At 43.0% G+C, this 15,631-nt stretch overlaps 2 protein-coding genes across 3 annotated transcripts in view; both read left to right on the top strand.

Moving 5' to 3' along the window:
- Positions 1-15,631, top strand: part of LOC133390557 (uncharacterized) — a 312,873-nt gene that overhangs the window by 34,972 nt on the left and 262,270 nt on the right. The window lies entirely within an intron of this gene.
- On the top strand, positions 1,173-9,203 carry APOLD1 (apolipoprotein L domain containing 1). 2 transcript variants are annotated; one of them, XR_009764427.1, is made up of 3 exons: positions 1,173-1,233; positions 4,802-5,800; positions 6,707-9,203. XR_009764427.1 is itself a non-coding variant. In XM_061639379.1 (2 exons), the coding sequence occupies exon 2, from the start codon at positions 4,805-4,807 to the stop codon at positions 5,498-5,500; it is 696 nt and encodes a 231-aa protein (XP_061495363.1). In that variant the 5' UTR covers positions 1,173-1,233; positions 4,802-4,804; the 3' UTR covers positions 5,501-9,203. The 2 variants fall into 2 exon arrangements, 1 of the variants encoding a protein (XP_061495363.1); XM_061639379.1 differs by having other exon boundaries at positions 4,802-9,203.

Here is a 15,631-nt window from a genome sequence, read left to right as displayed (position 1 = left end):
ATCTTTAAATTACAGAAATTGTTTCTAAATTTGCATACACACACACACACACACACACACAGTAGGGCCCTGCTTTGTGGCGCTCTGCTTTGCAGCGTTCCACCGATACAGTGGTTGTCAATTGCAGAAAGGCCCCACTCTTACGGCACTTGTTCTACTTTTATGGCATTTTTCGGGCGTCAGGCACCATTTTAGACAATGTTAGTCAATGTGTTCCCCTTTACGGGGGAATTCACTTTACGGCAGCGGTCCGGAACGGAACCTGCCGTATGAGCAGGGCCTTACTGTGTGTGTGTGTGCATATATATATAAATTGGCAAATGCAAATGTTATGCAAATAAGCATCTTCCTTTTTTGATGATGATGTATAAGTGGCCAGCCTAGACTATCCCCCCCCTCAATCATTAAGTTCAGGGTTTAAAGAATGCCTGCTGGGAGATGCCAGGGATCAAACCCGGGATCTTCTGTGCTCTATCACTGAGGTATAGTCCTTCCCCAAGTCAGTGGCAGGTCTGTGCAGAAGATGAGTCCACATGGAAGCAGCCACCATGGGAATATTTAACATGACCACCCATTACACAGCCATTTCTCCATCTGCATCCTGTCAATTCTATGAAATCAGTAGGATAGTGACTACTGTAGGTGCTTGCTTGCTTTTTTAATTGCCTGTGTGCTCCAGGCATTCAGGGAACAGAATCTCTCTAAAAATTTCATTTCCCAAAGAACCACAAGTAAATTTGATGATTGGTTGAGATCATACTTTATTTTCTCTACGTTCGTATAAGACTGTGAAGATTCAGTCATCTGGCTGGCATGGATTCCTTTCTAAAATAATGCATAGTGTCACCAGTTATTTCAAGAAGAGAAAGGGTAGTGTATTCCCTTTGGGAGATGACCACATTCCCTTTGAGTCAGGAGTAGTGTGTGTTTGTGCATGTGTGTTTGCAAAAAGTACTTTGAGAAAAGCGAACATATAATGTTCACTTGCAAGGACTGTTTCCTGAATACGATACAAGTGGCACTGTCCCCATGGCCGGTTTCCAGTGTGTCACATCCTTCTGGACTAGCCTGGGGAATGGCGGTGGTGGAGGGAATGTCAGGAAATGACAAATTCCTGGTATGATGCAAAGCAATCCCACTGGGGCATTAGGACTGCAGTAAGTATAAATTGGGCTTGTCCAGAAACAGCCTCAGATTTATTCTTGGGAACGCTGGTCTGAACTGAAAACCAGGGTAGGTGGGATTATTACTTTGTCCTTGAAAACTCTATAGCCATTGATTTGAAATAGCTCTGTCCTGGTTTCTGTTAGCTTATCAAATAATGGATTTTACTTAAAAAGAGGAACCCAAATTCCTATCCCCCTTGATGCTGATTTATGCAGAAAGTAAAACCAGTGATTATGCATTTTCTTGGTCATGACTGAAATGGAGAAACTTCAAAGATGTGCAATATACTAAAACAAGAAGATAATACACAGGTCTTGTTTTGAGGAATATTTAGGACAGGTTTTACTACTCTGGGGCAAGGTTGTTGAAGTTTAAAATCTGGAATATATGACCAGATGACAGTTTGTATTACTGCAAAGTATTTTTCAAATCCCTAAACAAACTATGTAAAGATAGCAAAAATGATTCTATGGTTCTCTTGCCCTTGCAAAAGGGACCCAGAGGGGACAGCGTTAATCCAGGGGAAATCAATTAATTAGAATTTAAGAATTAGCAAATAAGTTCAGGAAATGAAAATGGAAAATTAGATAATATAGGCTTGCTAGCAAGTGCCAAGGATCTTGCTCTTGAAGGGACCTGTTGGGGAATTTTCAAGTTGCACTGTTTTTTGTTGAAGGGATTGTCTATAGGAATTTTCTGGGTGTTATTCTTTCTTTTTCCTGTGGCCATGGACACTTTTTGTTATATGAACCCTGGGGTTCTCTATATTGGCATGCTACAATCTACAGCATGAATACTTGGAGGGACTGTCAAAGATGACCTGCTGACATTAGATTAGGACTGCGGCTAGCAGCATGCGTTAGATAAAACAAGAAGGGCAGAGGAGAATTATTTGGTGCATGACATTGAAGTGCGTAAAGGAAAACTAGAATCAGGGAAACATTTTTCAGAAAAAACAACATTAATAAAGAAAAATATGAAGTTGCGCTCAGGTATTCAACAAACATATCGGGTGGTATCCAGTGTTAGGCATACACAGAGTAGACCTACTGAAATTAATGCACCTAAGTTAGTCATATCCACGAATTTCAATGGCTCTACTCTGAGTATAAATAGCTTTGGATATAACCTGTGGGCATTTAAAATATTTTTATTTCATCGTGCCTCTCCACAACTGATGCCCAAGGCAGCTTGCAATCAGTCAAAAATGTCAATTTAAAACAGCATCAAATTCATAAAAATTCAGCAAGCCAAGAAACAAAAACAGCAGGACCAAAGGTCTACAGAAGAAACATTTTGTGGGGAATTTGCTTTCATTGTGAAAACGAAATCAAGTATGTACACATAACTATGTAGCATAACTACCACCAATCTGGAGGTTTTCTTTCTGAAAGATACAGAGCAGTTCAGTGGCTAACTGAAAGGAAGGTCTAGTAGGACTTAGAACTCCATTCTCAAGGTTATTCATTGTTGCAGGAATAAGAAGCCTTTACAGTGTAATCTTATGCATGTCTGCTTACATAAACATCATTGTGTGGGTGTATAAGGTTGCAGCCTCAGTTGCATGCACAGTGGTCAACAAATGAGGAGTTGTGGTCTGACAGAAAATTGCTTAGGATGGTTCAGGATCTTTGGGGGCTGGGTTAGGACAGGAAATTAGAACAAAAATGGAAAAGAAGCTCTTTATGCATGGCCAGCCTGAGATGTTTTGACACATACCATAGAAAATTCAAATGCACCTTCCATCACACTAATGGGCAATCTGCCAGGGAGTTCTCCTTTGCTAGCACCATAGAAATGAACTTCCCAAAGGATAGTGCCCCCAAACTCCGATCTCTCTGTTTCTCACTCAGTTGCCCTAAATGGTGTTCCAAGTTTGCCCCCTGAAGTAGCCACTTCACCTTAGCTCATTTATTGATTTATTTTAAAAATGTCTAAGTTGCCCTTCATCCAACAAGGACTTCCAGGCAGTATAAAAAGAAATTTAAATTGAAGAAATGTTGGGTGGTATTCAATGCTAGTCCTACTCAGAGTAGACCCAGTGAAGTTAATGGCCATGAGTAACTTAGGTTCATTAATGTCAATGGGTCTACTCTGAGTAGGACTTAGTTGAATACTACTCATTGTAATACATACAAAAACAAACCAAATAAGAGGAATAGGTAACTCATGGTAGGACAAGCTCCATCTTTATGCTTTATAGCCAAAATTCATAGGTCACAAAATTTCCCCTTTTTCTAATTACAATGAATGAAGGCTGTGAGATAGGCATGACGTAAGCTGGGAGATATGAGCTCCTACCTTCAGCTGTGGCTTCACTAGGTGTCCTTGGGCCAAGGTTGGAGAACTTACAGATCTTGTTGGCTACAAACTCTTATCATTCCTGACCATTGACTTTGCTTGTTAAGACTGATGGGAATTAAGAGTACAACAACATTTGGAAGGCCATAACGGGGAGGGCCATAGCTCAGTAGTAGAGCATCTGCTTTGCATGCAGAAGGTTCCAGGTTCAATCCCCAGCATCTCCAGGTAGGAGATGCCTAAAACCCCAGAGGGCCACTGCCAGTCAGTTTTAGACAACGCTGAATTATATTGACCAATGGTCTGACTCAATACAAGGCAAGATTCTTATGCTCCGAAGCTCCCTATCCCTGCCTTAGGTTCTCAATCTTGAGGATTCCTTCTTGGTTGGGGGGGGGGTTGAGAATGGCCTTCCTCACATGCTAAATGAGTTAAACATAGCACATAATCAGCATGTTAAGACATTGATAACATTAGCACACCAGCTACATTTCCAGAACTTTCTCAACATGGAGAACTAAGATCTACAAAGAGATCACACTTACTTTTGGTTATGGATGCTTCTCTTTCTGGACCTTTACTGGGGAGTGCATTTGTTACAGGGCTATGGAAGGAAGCCATTGAAGCTATGCCTATACAGTTTTTACACAAGAAGAGACACGCAAATCTTCTGGAGCAATTTTCAGAGAGATAGTTTATTTGCTTATTGTTACTTTTACATCTCCCCCTTTCCTCCAAGGAGCTCAAGGTGGCATGGTTCTTCCCCTCTCCATTTTATGCTCACAACAACTCTGTGAGGTAGGTTAGGTTACGAGGCAGTGGCCCAAGGTCACCCATTAAGCTTCACTGTCTAGTGATAATTTGAACTCTGGTCTCCCAGGGTCCTAGTCCAACACTCTAACCACTGCACCATACACCACATTGTTGCACCAAGAACAATAAAGATTCTTGGAAGTATAAAAAAAAGGGAGGTGATCAGGATCCACTGGATGACCACCGTACAATATTCTAATATTTCTAATCCAGCATCCTGTTTTCACAGTGGCAAAAGAGATGCCTGTAGGAAGCCCACAGACAGGAGTTGAAATTAATAGCACTCTCCCACTGTTGTTCCCCAGCAACTGATACACTATTCAGAGGCTTCCTTATCCTTACCTTTAGGAACATCAGAGACAAAGGCTTATAGGATCTGCCTAAAGGAGTCATTGGTGCTTATAGGATCCAGTTAGGGCAGAAGGTGGTGTTAATATCCCAGATGTGTCTATAGCTCTGGCTGCTAGAATGTGTGACTGCCTTTCTAAATGCCTTTCGTTTTTGTCTACCTCCCATCAAGGTTATGGAGGACAATATTCCCCCCTGTCCTTTTGATCCTACACATCGTTTCCATGCCGTACTGCTGGACCAGAGAAGCAGGCTTCATGAGCACGTCAAGAATCTCCGCGAGATCTCGAGGAGAATCAACAAACTGCACAGACGCTCTCTGATTGCCAATTGCACAGGGAGCTCATTAAGTGCAGCAGGAGCCATTACAGCCATTGTGGGGCTGTCCTTAAGCCCTGCTACTTTAGGGGCATCCCTTTTGGCTTCTGGTGTGGGCTTAGGAGTAGCAGCTGCCGGAGGGGCTGTCACAGTGTCCTCTGACATCTCCTTAGTCCTCTCTAATTCCAAGGAGGTCAGGAAGGTAAAGGAGATTGCGGTGAGCTGTCACGGTCAGATGAGGGAAATCATGCACTGCCTGGAGTTTTTACACCGGAGTCACAGCCCAACAGATCCGATCTTACTGCAGGCTGAGAAAAATGCATCTGTTGCACTGTACAATTCCATTTGCTTCATGGTGTTCTGTGGCTCGCACGGCTTCCTGGTCCCTGAGCACACAGAAGAGGTGACAAAAGTGAGCCATGCTGTGCTTAAAGCAAAAGCCCAGAAGCTGGCAGAAAACCTAGAAGCATGTGTAAGACCCATGGATGAAATCTGTGGACTTCTGGAGAACAGGAGAGAATTCCCCTTGAACACAAAAACACCATCACCTTAGGAAGATCATGTCAGTGGCCAAATCAATCTTGAGCATCAGCAATACTTCTCCTGCTTACCTCCCCGCCCGTGATTTCTTCTGAAAACAGTGATGGGTGCTAAAAGACCTAAAACACACTGTGGTGCTGTTGTTACTAAAAGGATTGTGCCGAGCCAGAGTTTTCTCCATTCCTCAATGCTTGCAGGCAGCCAGCACTCCTCTAGGGCTCAGTCTGTATTGCTCTCCTGCTACGTCTATGCACTGCAAATAGAGGCCATAGTTGCACCAGTTTCAGTATATTCTATATCAGCACATTCCAAGGTATGATATCTGCATAAGGCTGTCTCACAGCACATCATAGCTTGCTTTTATTGGGAGGAGGGAGACTCCCATGCTTCTGATTTTGTGCTAAGACACTGAATTGGATGCAAATGATGCTTCCGTACACATATACTCTGATTTTTTCCCTCTCTCTTCATGATAATCAATCAAGAGTTGGGAACATTTGCCAAAGCTCTGATTTGTCTCCCACAGTGCTGAGCTAGGTAAAAACAGTGGCCATGATGGAACTGCAGCCAACCTAGGAAGGAAATGACTGGAGATTCCAGAATCTGCGGTTCCCAAAACTCAATGAGGCAGATAACGAGGGCTCAAAGGCCAGAGAGCCCTATATGAAACGGAATATTTTCCGATGATGCTCTTAGTAGCGGATGGGAATTGCCTGACAAGTGTGGCAGGAGTTTAATCAATTTTGCTTTGCCTTGCCCCCTGACTTCATACACACTGTCATGCATTCTTCCAGAAGAGGCTGGTGCATTAAGGCAAATGGAGCCCTGCCACACCAAGTCTTGATTCCTCCAAGCCCACCTGCCTGCCTTCTTCCTTAAAACCAGCCCAAGGGAGTGGCCCCCGGCTGTCTCTTCCTTAGTCTTCCTCTTCCTTAGTCTGTTTTGTTCTTGTAAAACTCAGCAGGGAGGAGGAGGGGGGAGCAGAATAGAATGGGTTGGTTCCACTGCCATTGGCTGTGGCTCACATACTGTTGGCCTCCTTGCCTTCTGCCCTACCAGTCTCAATGGGCACCACTGCAACCTTCCCAGCTTTACCTATCATCACCCGTCTTCGGCATGTGCCTTTTCCATACCATGTGTTCAGGAACATTGTATTGATGGGGTGTTGCTGTTCCTGTTGTATTTATTTCTTTTAGGTAATTTTAAAACTGTTTTTCAGTTTCTATTTAAAGAAATACTGTCAGCCTGAGATGGAAGCATTCATTCTACAGGGCCATCTATGACTTGTTTGATGCCATTCTCCTTGTTAGTTTTTTCCATCAAAACACCCGTGAAAGATGGCAGAAAAGGCGGGGTGAGCAAATCAAGAATTCATCCCTGAACGAAAATACCACTTCACCTTTGTTCTTCAGATTTGGGATTACTCTCAACAAGTCAGTCACTTCTGCATATACCTGCAAATGTCTGTTGTTGTTTATTTATTTCATTATTTATTGGCTGCCTTTCAAGCTTATCCTTTCCAAAGCGGCTCACACACATATTAAAATTCAAACTGTTACAAGTATAAAATCGTAATGAAAAGACAACGCATCTAAAAACATCTTACTGGAATAAGCAATCATCGTCAGTGTACTATTTGACTTTTGTATAGGAAAGTCTTTGCAAACTGAGTTTCCTTTGGAAATCTCCCCCCAGGCCTGCTAGTGTTCTTATTAAATAAATAAAAAAACAGCCCCCCAAAATAAATTTATTCAGCAATGTACAGACTGCCAAGGATTTACAGGAGTGTAGCAGGCAAAGTAGTCAGTACCAATTTGAAAGGAGCTTCACAATATGAACCTGTGTGTGTGTACTCAGAAGTAAGCCTCACTGAGTTCAATAGGGCTTATTCCAAAATAAGGGTGAATAGGTTTGCAGCTGCAGTGCAGGCCTTATGAGTTTCACAAGCTAACACAGGGCTGGGGAACCTGTGGCTCTCCAGATGTTGTTTGACGACAACTTCCATCACCCCTGACCAGGCACTGGCCACAATGGCTGGGTCTGATGTGATGTGGAGTCCAACAATATCTGGAGGGCCACAAATTCTCCATCCCTACGCTAATAGCCCAACAGGTTGTTTCTGTTCAGACAGGGCAACCAGCAGCTAACAGAACTGGAATGACGCTCACTTTTCCCAGGCTCCATCTGCGACATTTAGAAAAACTTTACATTTCATGTATATGGCACTTTGCACAGCAAGAACAGTCCATTTTGAATCCATTTAAACCATTAGTCTTCTACTTTTTCAGACCCAGAATCCATTTATTTTTTTACCATAAATTTGTATAGTAGTAGTGCTGCTGTCGTGACCCATCTTAGATCAGGGTGTGACCTCGTAATAGGTCCCAACCCATTAACTCAACACCAGTTTTTTAAGCAACTTCTTCAGGATGAGGCTGGCAGCTGCTGCTTTTAAATTTGTTTTAGTTAGCAGCTGTGTTTCTTACATTAGCCTCTGTTGCTTCATCCAGCTAGAAGCTGGGACATAACAAATGACTAGGCCATTACCTCACACAACTGGTCCCCAGAGAAGTTTGTGAGGTTACTTAAGGACTGTCACAGATTATGGATCTCTTAAGACAGAGCTTATGATATGTAAATGTTTGTGTGCAGACATAACAGTGATTTGTGACACCAGTTTGTGCCTATACAACACTGCTGAGGAGCAAGAACTAAGCAGAAGATGGGATAACAAAGGCTAGATAGCAAAGGTGGAGGTTTCAAGTACAAAGGAAATCAAAAGGGATCAAAAGTCAACCGAGAGATGTTGTGTTGGTGGTTGGGGACTGGATAATAAGAAGATTCCAAAGTTTTGTATGTCTGCAGTTTATTTTAGAAAGACAACATTTGCTTGCTGGTTTCATGGCAGATTCAGATTTCATGATGCAGAAGTTCACATTAATTTAGGATCAGTTTGCACTTGCCACAGTAAGGTTTGTGACTTTTCCTAGGTGTGCTATCCCACATACACCTACAGGCACATGAAAGAGGGAGCAATTTCTGTTAATGCTCATAAGGATCTCATACCACTGAAACATATACCTTGTATTTCAGCAACAAAGTATCTCTGCAGATGCTGTTAGAATTAACTGCCTCTAAGGTGTGCATCTGGGGGTGTATTGCTGTGGTATAGTATCTCTAGAGGAACAGCAATGAAACGATGGGAGGAAAGTGCAGTGGGCAAGTTACATACAAACACCCTTTATGTGAGTGCAGTGCAGGGGACACTGCAGTCATGACACATAATGGTACTGATGACCTGCGAAGATACTGAGATGGTTTGAAAGATACATGTAAGTGTATTTCTCTCTGCTTAGACACAGATTATCAATTCAGTGAGAACTAGGCTATAGATTACAAGCATTAATGCTATATTTGAAAGATTTATTTGATGCGCTTTGTTTCCTCGACTGTGGCTAATCTGAAAGGAGAGGCTTTAGAATCTTAAAAGTGTGAATGGTGAGTAAGTGACAAGATTTAAATGTACTGGTTCCTAAGGAATTTGGGTATAGTTAACTGCACAGCAAATGTTGACACTGGTCTTCGACTTCCTGCTTTTTGGGGAACAGATAAAAAAGTGGCCAAAAAGATCTCCTAGTTATTTTGGGACATTTGTAAAACCAAGGAACAACGTCCACAGATTACTAATTCTGATGGAATACAAATTAAATGAATGTGCACGAACTAACTTTGTGTCAGCATCTATATGTATTGTTTACCCATGGAGCATCTTCTTCAAGCAATGGAAACTTCACAGCATCAGCAACTGTAGCAGTATACTTTGAATATAGTAATGAAGAGGTCAGGTGCATTTGTAATAATGTATTTATTTTAAAACATGCAGGTTGGGTAGGTACTATGAGGGGGCAAAAATAAGCACACAGGCAGTCTCCTTAAATCGAAACAGTGTCAAACTGCTTCTTTACCAGTTCTCCTTGTGGAGGGAGCCTTGGATAGTAAACTCCCTGCTGCCCTGTCAACCCTACCCAATGCACAAGGAGAGACTGGAACCTTCTGCTTCTAGTTTGCAGCCAACCATATTTTGCCATTTTGTCCAAATGCAGCAAACTAATTGGCAATCCAACCAAGATCCCAAACCATGGTTTGATTGCAGACTATTGTTTGTGCAAATTACAGTTTGCTACATACTAGAAGTAATATCCTCCGTGGCGCAGAGTGGTAAGTGGTGGTAACGCAGCCAAAGCTCTGCTCACGGCCAGAGTTCGATTCCAACGGAAGGAGGAAGTCAAATCTCCAGTAAAAGGGGTTGAGGTCCACTCAGCCTTCCATCCATCCGTGGTCAGTAAAATGAGTACCCGGCGTATGCTGGGGGGTAAAGAAAGACTGGGGAAGGAACTGGCAATCCCACCCCATATATATGGTCTGCCTACTAAACGTCGCAAGACATCACCCTAAGAGTCAGAAACGACTCGCACTATAAGTGCGGGGACACCTTTACCTTTTACATACTAGAAGCAGAAGCTTCTAATCTTCTCCCCTAAAATATGGGGAGGGGGAGTGTATGAGCAGCTTTGTTATGTCTGAATGCAGGTGATCCTCACTAACAAAGCTGTAAAGCATTGAGTGGAAAGTCACTCAGCAACTTTTACATATTCCTGCCAGGTTTGTCTACTTGATGCTTTTGAGCACATTCAAGTTCAACTGAGCATGCTCAACAGCAGCAGCTGAAGCCGTATGCCTTTTTGCTACCCAAAGTTCCAATCAGATTTCACTACACTGTAGAAAACGTGTATAAGATAATACAGCCATGCGAGTGGCTGTTAACTATAGCCAGCATGGATTTTTCACATTCTGCCATGTTAAATTGAAAATACTCCATGTCATTCTCCTGCTTCCCACAAGTTCATTTCAAAACAAAATCTTACAAAACAAAAAGAAACACTTTCTTAACAACCGTCTAGGTTTTCATGGTGATACACAAAACACTCAGAGAGAATCTAGAGTTCAAAGTGTAAAACAAGAGGAAAAAAATCCAGACCCCTGTTGGATTTTTTTTGTCACTGTACTCATAATTTGTTGAAATTAATTAAAAACCAGCCATGTTCACAGAGTACCTGTAATCCTGTTACTGGCCTTGCCCCATACTCTGACCTTCATCTTCTGCAGTTTTAAAGTTTTGAAAAATACACATGGCTACTTTTTAATTAATTTAAGAAAAATAACATTTGAGTCTATGATATGCTCAGTCAGAACCAACTGTCAGTGTTCTAAAAACCAAACTAACAGCTGTTTGGCTTGGCTAATCAGGGGGGCACACCCACACCAGACATTTATTCTACTCTAAACAGTCATGGCTTCCCCCAAAGAATCTTGGGAAGTCTAGTTTGTGAAGGGTGCTGGGAGTTGTTAGGGGACTCCTATTCTCCTGACAGAGCTCCAGTGTGGTTATCAGTCAGCCCCTCTTCTAGTGATTGTAGCTCTGTGAGGGGAATAGGGCATCTCCACTTCCTGTGTAGCTTGGAAGAATTTGGTAACATGTCCCTCTGAACATTTGGTGAGTGGTGGTAACACCTCCAATCAGGACTGCATCTTCAAAGATGGAGAATTACATGTTTTGTATTTTGAGGAAAGGGCCACTTCCTTGACCCCCTGCACAGCTCCTGCTAGAGCCTTTGCGGTTATCTCTGGCTGACAGTTCTCGTGACAGTACTGAGAAGTGAACCATACAACCGCATCCTTCCAGGCTATCTTTGGTTCATGCTTTGCTAGCCAGGGCATTCCCAGAATCACATCAAAGTTCGAGAGATCTGACACATACAAGGAAATTAACTCTTCGTGCCCAGGAATTTCTAGTTTCAATTCCTCCATGGCTCGCGTCACTCCGCCTGATTTCAAAGGTCTACCATCAATAGTTTCCACTGACAAGGGGGTGTCCAGTTTCCATTGGGAGATCTGGTAACGTTTTGCCAATTTTGCATCAATGAAATTGGTAGAAGCTCCACTGTCAATCAGCGCTGTAGAGTTAAACATTACTCCTGTGGAAGTTGTAATCCGAATAGGCAACTCCAGTACCCCTTTTGAGGGGGGCTGTGCTACCGGAGGCCCTTTGTACAGAGCAACCCACAGCCCTCCGGCCTGTACGAGAACTGGGTACTTTAGTTTCCCGACGGCCCTGTTTTATCCCCTTTTAATCCGCATTCCCTAACTACGTGGCCCGGCTTTGAACAGTAAAAACAGATGTTCCCGACGACGCCTTTCTTTTTCCTCTTCCGACAGCTTCGGACGAGCCCCTCCCTGTCCTTCTCCCGTGTTACCTGACATCCCTGGAGTGGAAGGAATTTTACTACGAGATGCTGAAGCTAAGTATCTGTGTACGTCCTGTTTCTTTTCCAGGCGTCTTCCTTCCAACCGGTGATCAATTTGCAGGCACAGCCTAATCAGCCCAGACAGGTCAGTTGGGGGTGTAGTTCTGGCCAGATCATCCAAGATCTCGGCATTCAGTCCACTTTGGTACATGAACATCAAGGCTAAGTCATTATAACCAGTTTCCTGAGCCAGAATTTTAAAGGCATTAGTATACTCTGAAACAGTTCCTTTCCCTTGCTTCAAAGCGCTTAATTGCCTCGCCACAGTTTCTGCTCTTTGAGGGTCCTGAAACATCTCAGTCATGGCTTGCATAAATCCTTGATATCTTCCTAGAATGGCATCCTTTCTTACCAGATAGGGAGTGGCCCACTTGGCAGCTTCCCCTTCCAATAGACTGATCACGAAGGCCACTTTGGCCGCATCACTAGGAAATTCTGCATTCCTAATGTCCAGATACATTTTGCATTGAGCCACGAAGGTGGAGAGTTGGTCACTGTCCCGCATATTTAGGTGGTAATCCGATCAGGATCTTAACCACAGCGGCTGAAGGGGCTGTCCGCATTTGAGCTATCGTGGATTTCAAGGTTTGCTTGTCAGTTTTCAAAGTCCTTACTGACGCCAACAAGATTTGGACATCTGCCTGTAAATCTGCAACATTAGTCCTCAGCTGTCATACTTCCTCCGACTCAGAAGTGGGCTTTGTCCCCCCTGCTGCTCCCCGTTCCATCTTGTAGCGTTCAAGTGGTAGAAGCGTCGAGGGTGGGGTGGGTGGTTCTGTCAAACTGTTGTGTCCAGGTTGGGACTCAGGAACCAGACCAGTTGGTGAAAGCAATTCAGTTTTTATTAAAGTAACATCCAGACAAAGACTACGTCTTCTCATGAAGTTTCACTACAAAACATAACCTGCGACTTGGAAGAGAGTTGACAGAACAAGGAATCACTATGCCCCCTGTCCCTTAAGAAGGGGGCAATCGAGTGCGAATTCTCTCACTCCGCCTCAAAGTGCTCTCATCCACACCCCTCCTCTCCCCCTTCTTTTGCTGCCTCTTTTGCTGTCTCCTTGTACGTGGTGAAGGGGGAGCCACTGCCGCCTCCCCTTCCGAGGACTCTGATTCAGGTATGGGGGAAAGCGGGGGGCAAGGCCTAAACCATCTGGCTGCTTCTCCTTGCTTTTCCCTGGATCAGGAGGAGGTTGGATTCCCCCTTGCCCTCCCTCCTTCTCCAACTGCTCTAAGCTTGAAGGGGGAGGAGGCGTGGGAAGTTCACGGGAAGGATCTGTGTCTGTTGGACATTCAAGGTCTTTGCTGCCAGACAGTTCTACCTCTGAGATTCCCTCCCCCTCCTCTGCTTCTTCTTCACACGGCTCTGGCCAAATGACCCCCTCCCTCTCCTCGTCTTCTGAAACATCAGGGCCCCAATCCTGCATCCTGACACTTTGCTTCTTTCCTGTGTTACTACTGTTTCTACAGAGAAACTAACCTAGAAAATTATATTTCACTTATTATTCATCCTAGAAATCTGTGTCAAATTTATTTTTATTAATTTCAAACTTTTTTATTGGTTAATGTCATATGATGGTGAAGACAGCTTTTTGTGTTTCAAACTGGGTTATATTTTATTTATATTTTGGGCACATTAACAGTTGAATCTGAAACTGCAGTTTGATGTAAAAGTAGACTAATTACAATATGTTGCTACTTAAACAATGAATCCAGCTGTTGAAGAAAGCAAACTTGGCCTGCCCAAGATGCATGTGTCCACCCTGCTATGCTTAAACCACTCCATTTATGGAAGGGTGGGTATGGTCTATTAAAAACATAAAGCACACCTAGAAATTTGCTAGAAAATATTTCATCTCCCACTGTTTTATCTTGTGCAAACTGGGACACTCCTCATTTTAGTGTAAATTATGCAAAATGTTGCTGTACGTCACATATTCACAGAAACAAAGCAAAAGAAAATAATTTCCTATAGGAAACCACTAAAATTGCAAAATAAATCAAACATATTTAAAGCGAATATCTGAACTATATCAACTGTCGTAATATTGTTGTTTCTTCCCTGCTAAAACAAGATCAGCACAGCGCATGTCTTGTTTCTGTTATTTGGGCTAATTGCAGGTGTTGCCACCACTCACCATATGCTCAGAGGCATGTTACCAAATTCTTCCAAGCTACACAGGAAGTGGATTGGATTGTGAAAGACCAACCCAAATTGTGTTTTGCATTTTTTCAAATTTGTAGGGCAGAACAATATCTTAGAGAGGAGGTGAGGTCTCCAGCTCCCCTGGTGCCTTCACTATAGCTGTCCAATTTTCCTGCTTTTAAAAGTTTGATAGAAACATCTGTTGGCTATAGGTACGTTCTTAAACAGCAAGTTTTTTTTGCCTATTAGTAAATAACTCTACATTAGGGATCACACGCTATATGAAGTGATACTCCACATTTAAAGGAAAATTAAATTTGTGAAGGGGAAAAGTACACAACCAGTGTACAAACCTGACAGGTGTACATTACTGATGCTACAACATCTTTACTATATGGAGAATTTTGACACCAGCAGTTTTCCTAGGGAAGCATTGACATTTGACAGATTCATATTGTTAGTGATTACATACATTATGATAGCCATGCCAAGCCCTTGGCATGAAGTGAATTTTTGAAGTTGGACCAGAGTTGGTTTCTAGGTTTACCCTTGGGTAAGACACCCTTCATGGACCCTCCTCCCTCCATCAGTGAGTCTACAGCCTCACTGCAGCAAGTCCAGGGGGGTGTTATCAATGGGGGGCCCAGCTGGGGTGTGGGGCCTTGGTAGAAGTCTAACCACACCAACTCGTGATTCTGGCCCTGATGAGGACCCAGACCAGGGGTAATAAGGAGAATATGCGGAAGGAATAAAGAAGTTGAGGAGCTAGAGAATATACAGAAACTAAGTGAAAGTGTGAAGTGACCACAAAACAAATACGATGGTTGCATAAAGAAGGCAAAGGGTGAAGACCAGGAGAAATATAAGGGCAGGGTTGCCATGTGGCTCTTATTTAAAAGTACAGCTGTTCATATAAAACAACACACATCCCATCATAAAGTTCCTTATGCTCAACATTTTGATCCAGCAAGGATGCCAAAGAACAAGCCCTCTGACATTATATTTGTTGCTTCCTAGAAGCTGAATGAGAAACTAGTTACAATTGTGTAATGACCCTTGATATCTGGACTCTCTATCGTTATCAGTCACGCTGAACACATTTAGATTTCCTGACTCATTTCCTATTGTTATATGAGGACAGGATGTAACAAAGTTGGTCTCCAGTAAATGATAGCTCAGGTACGTCATCATTTCCACAGTGCTCACGCATGTAGCCAGGAGTTTTTCCCACCACACCAGGGATCCACTTGGGAGTTCCCATGGGAATCAGAATGCAGGCCACTGAGAAAGTCTGCAGTGACTTTCCAAAATTCAACCGTTAGTTTTAGCTGTAGCAAACAACCCACATCCAAATAGGAATTGTTTCTGATCATCACCACCACCACCATCATCATTGATTATAGGGACATTATCAATTATTATAGGGATATTATCATCACCGATTATAGAGGCATCATCATCATCATTAATTATAGGGACTGATACCCACCCTTCAATAAGTTTCCTTTTGCAAGGCTACCTGGTGAATCTCCAATACTCATTTCCTGAATCTTGTATCAAAAAGTGGAGGGTAAGATGGTGCTCTGTGAGTCTGTGAAGATGCCCCGCCCCCATTCTCATCAGGGGGGCTATA

The sequence above is a fragment of the Rhineura floridana genome, chromosome 8 (genome assembly GCF_030035675.1).
Source record: "Rhineura floridana isolate rRhiFlo1 chromosome 8, rRhiFlo1.hap2, whole genome shotgun sequence".
Classification (NCBI taxonomy): Eukaryota; Metazoa; Chordata; class Lepidosauria; order Squamata; family Rhineuridae; genus Rhineura; species Rhineura floridana.
Note: the sequence above shows the minus strand (reverse complement) of the source record. Positions and strands in the feature narration are given on the sequence as shown.

Coding starts and splice junctions, on each gene's coding strand:
- APOLD1 (XM_061639379.1), top strand. CDS start 4,805: ATGGAGGACAATATTCCCCCCTGTCCTTTTGATCCTACACATCGTTTC.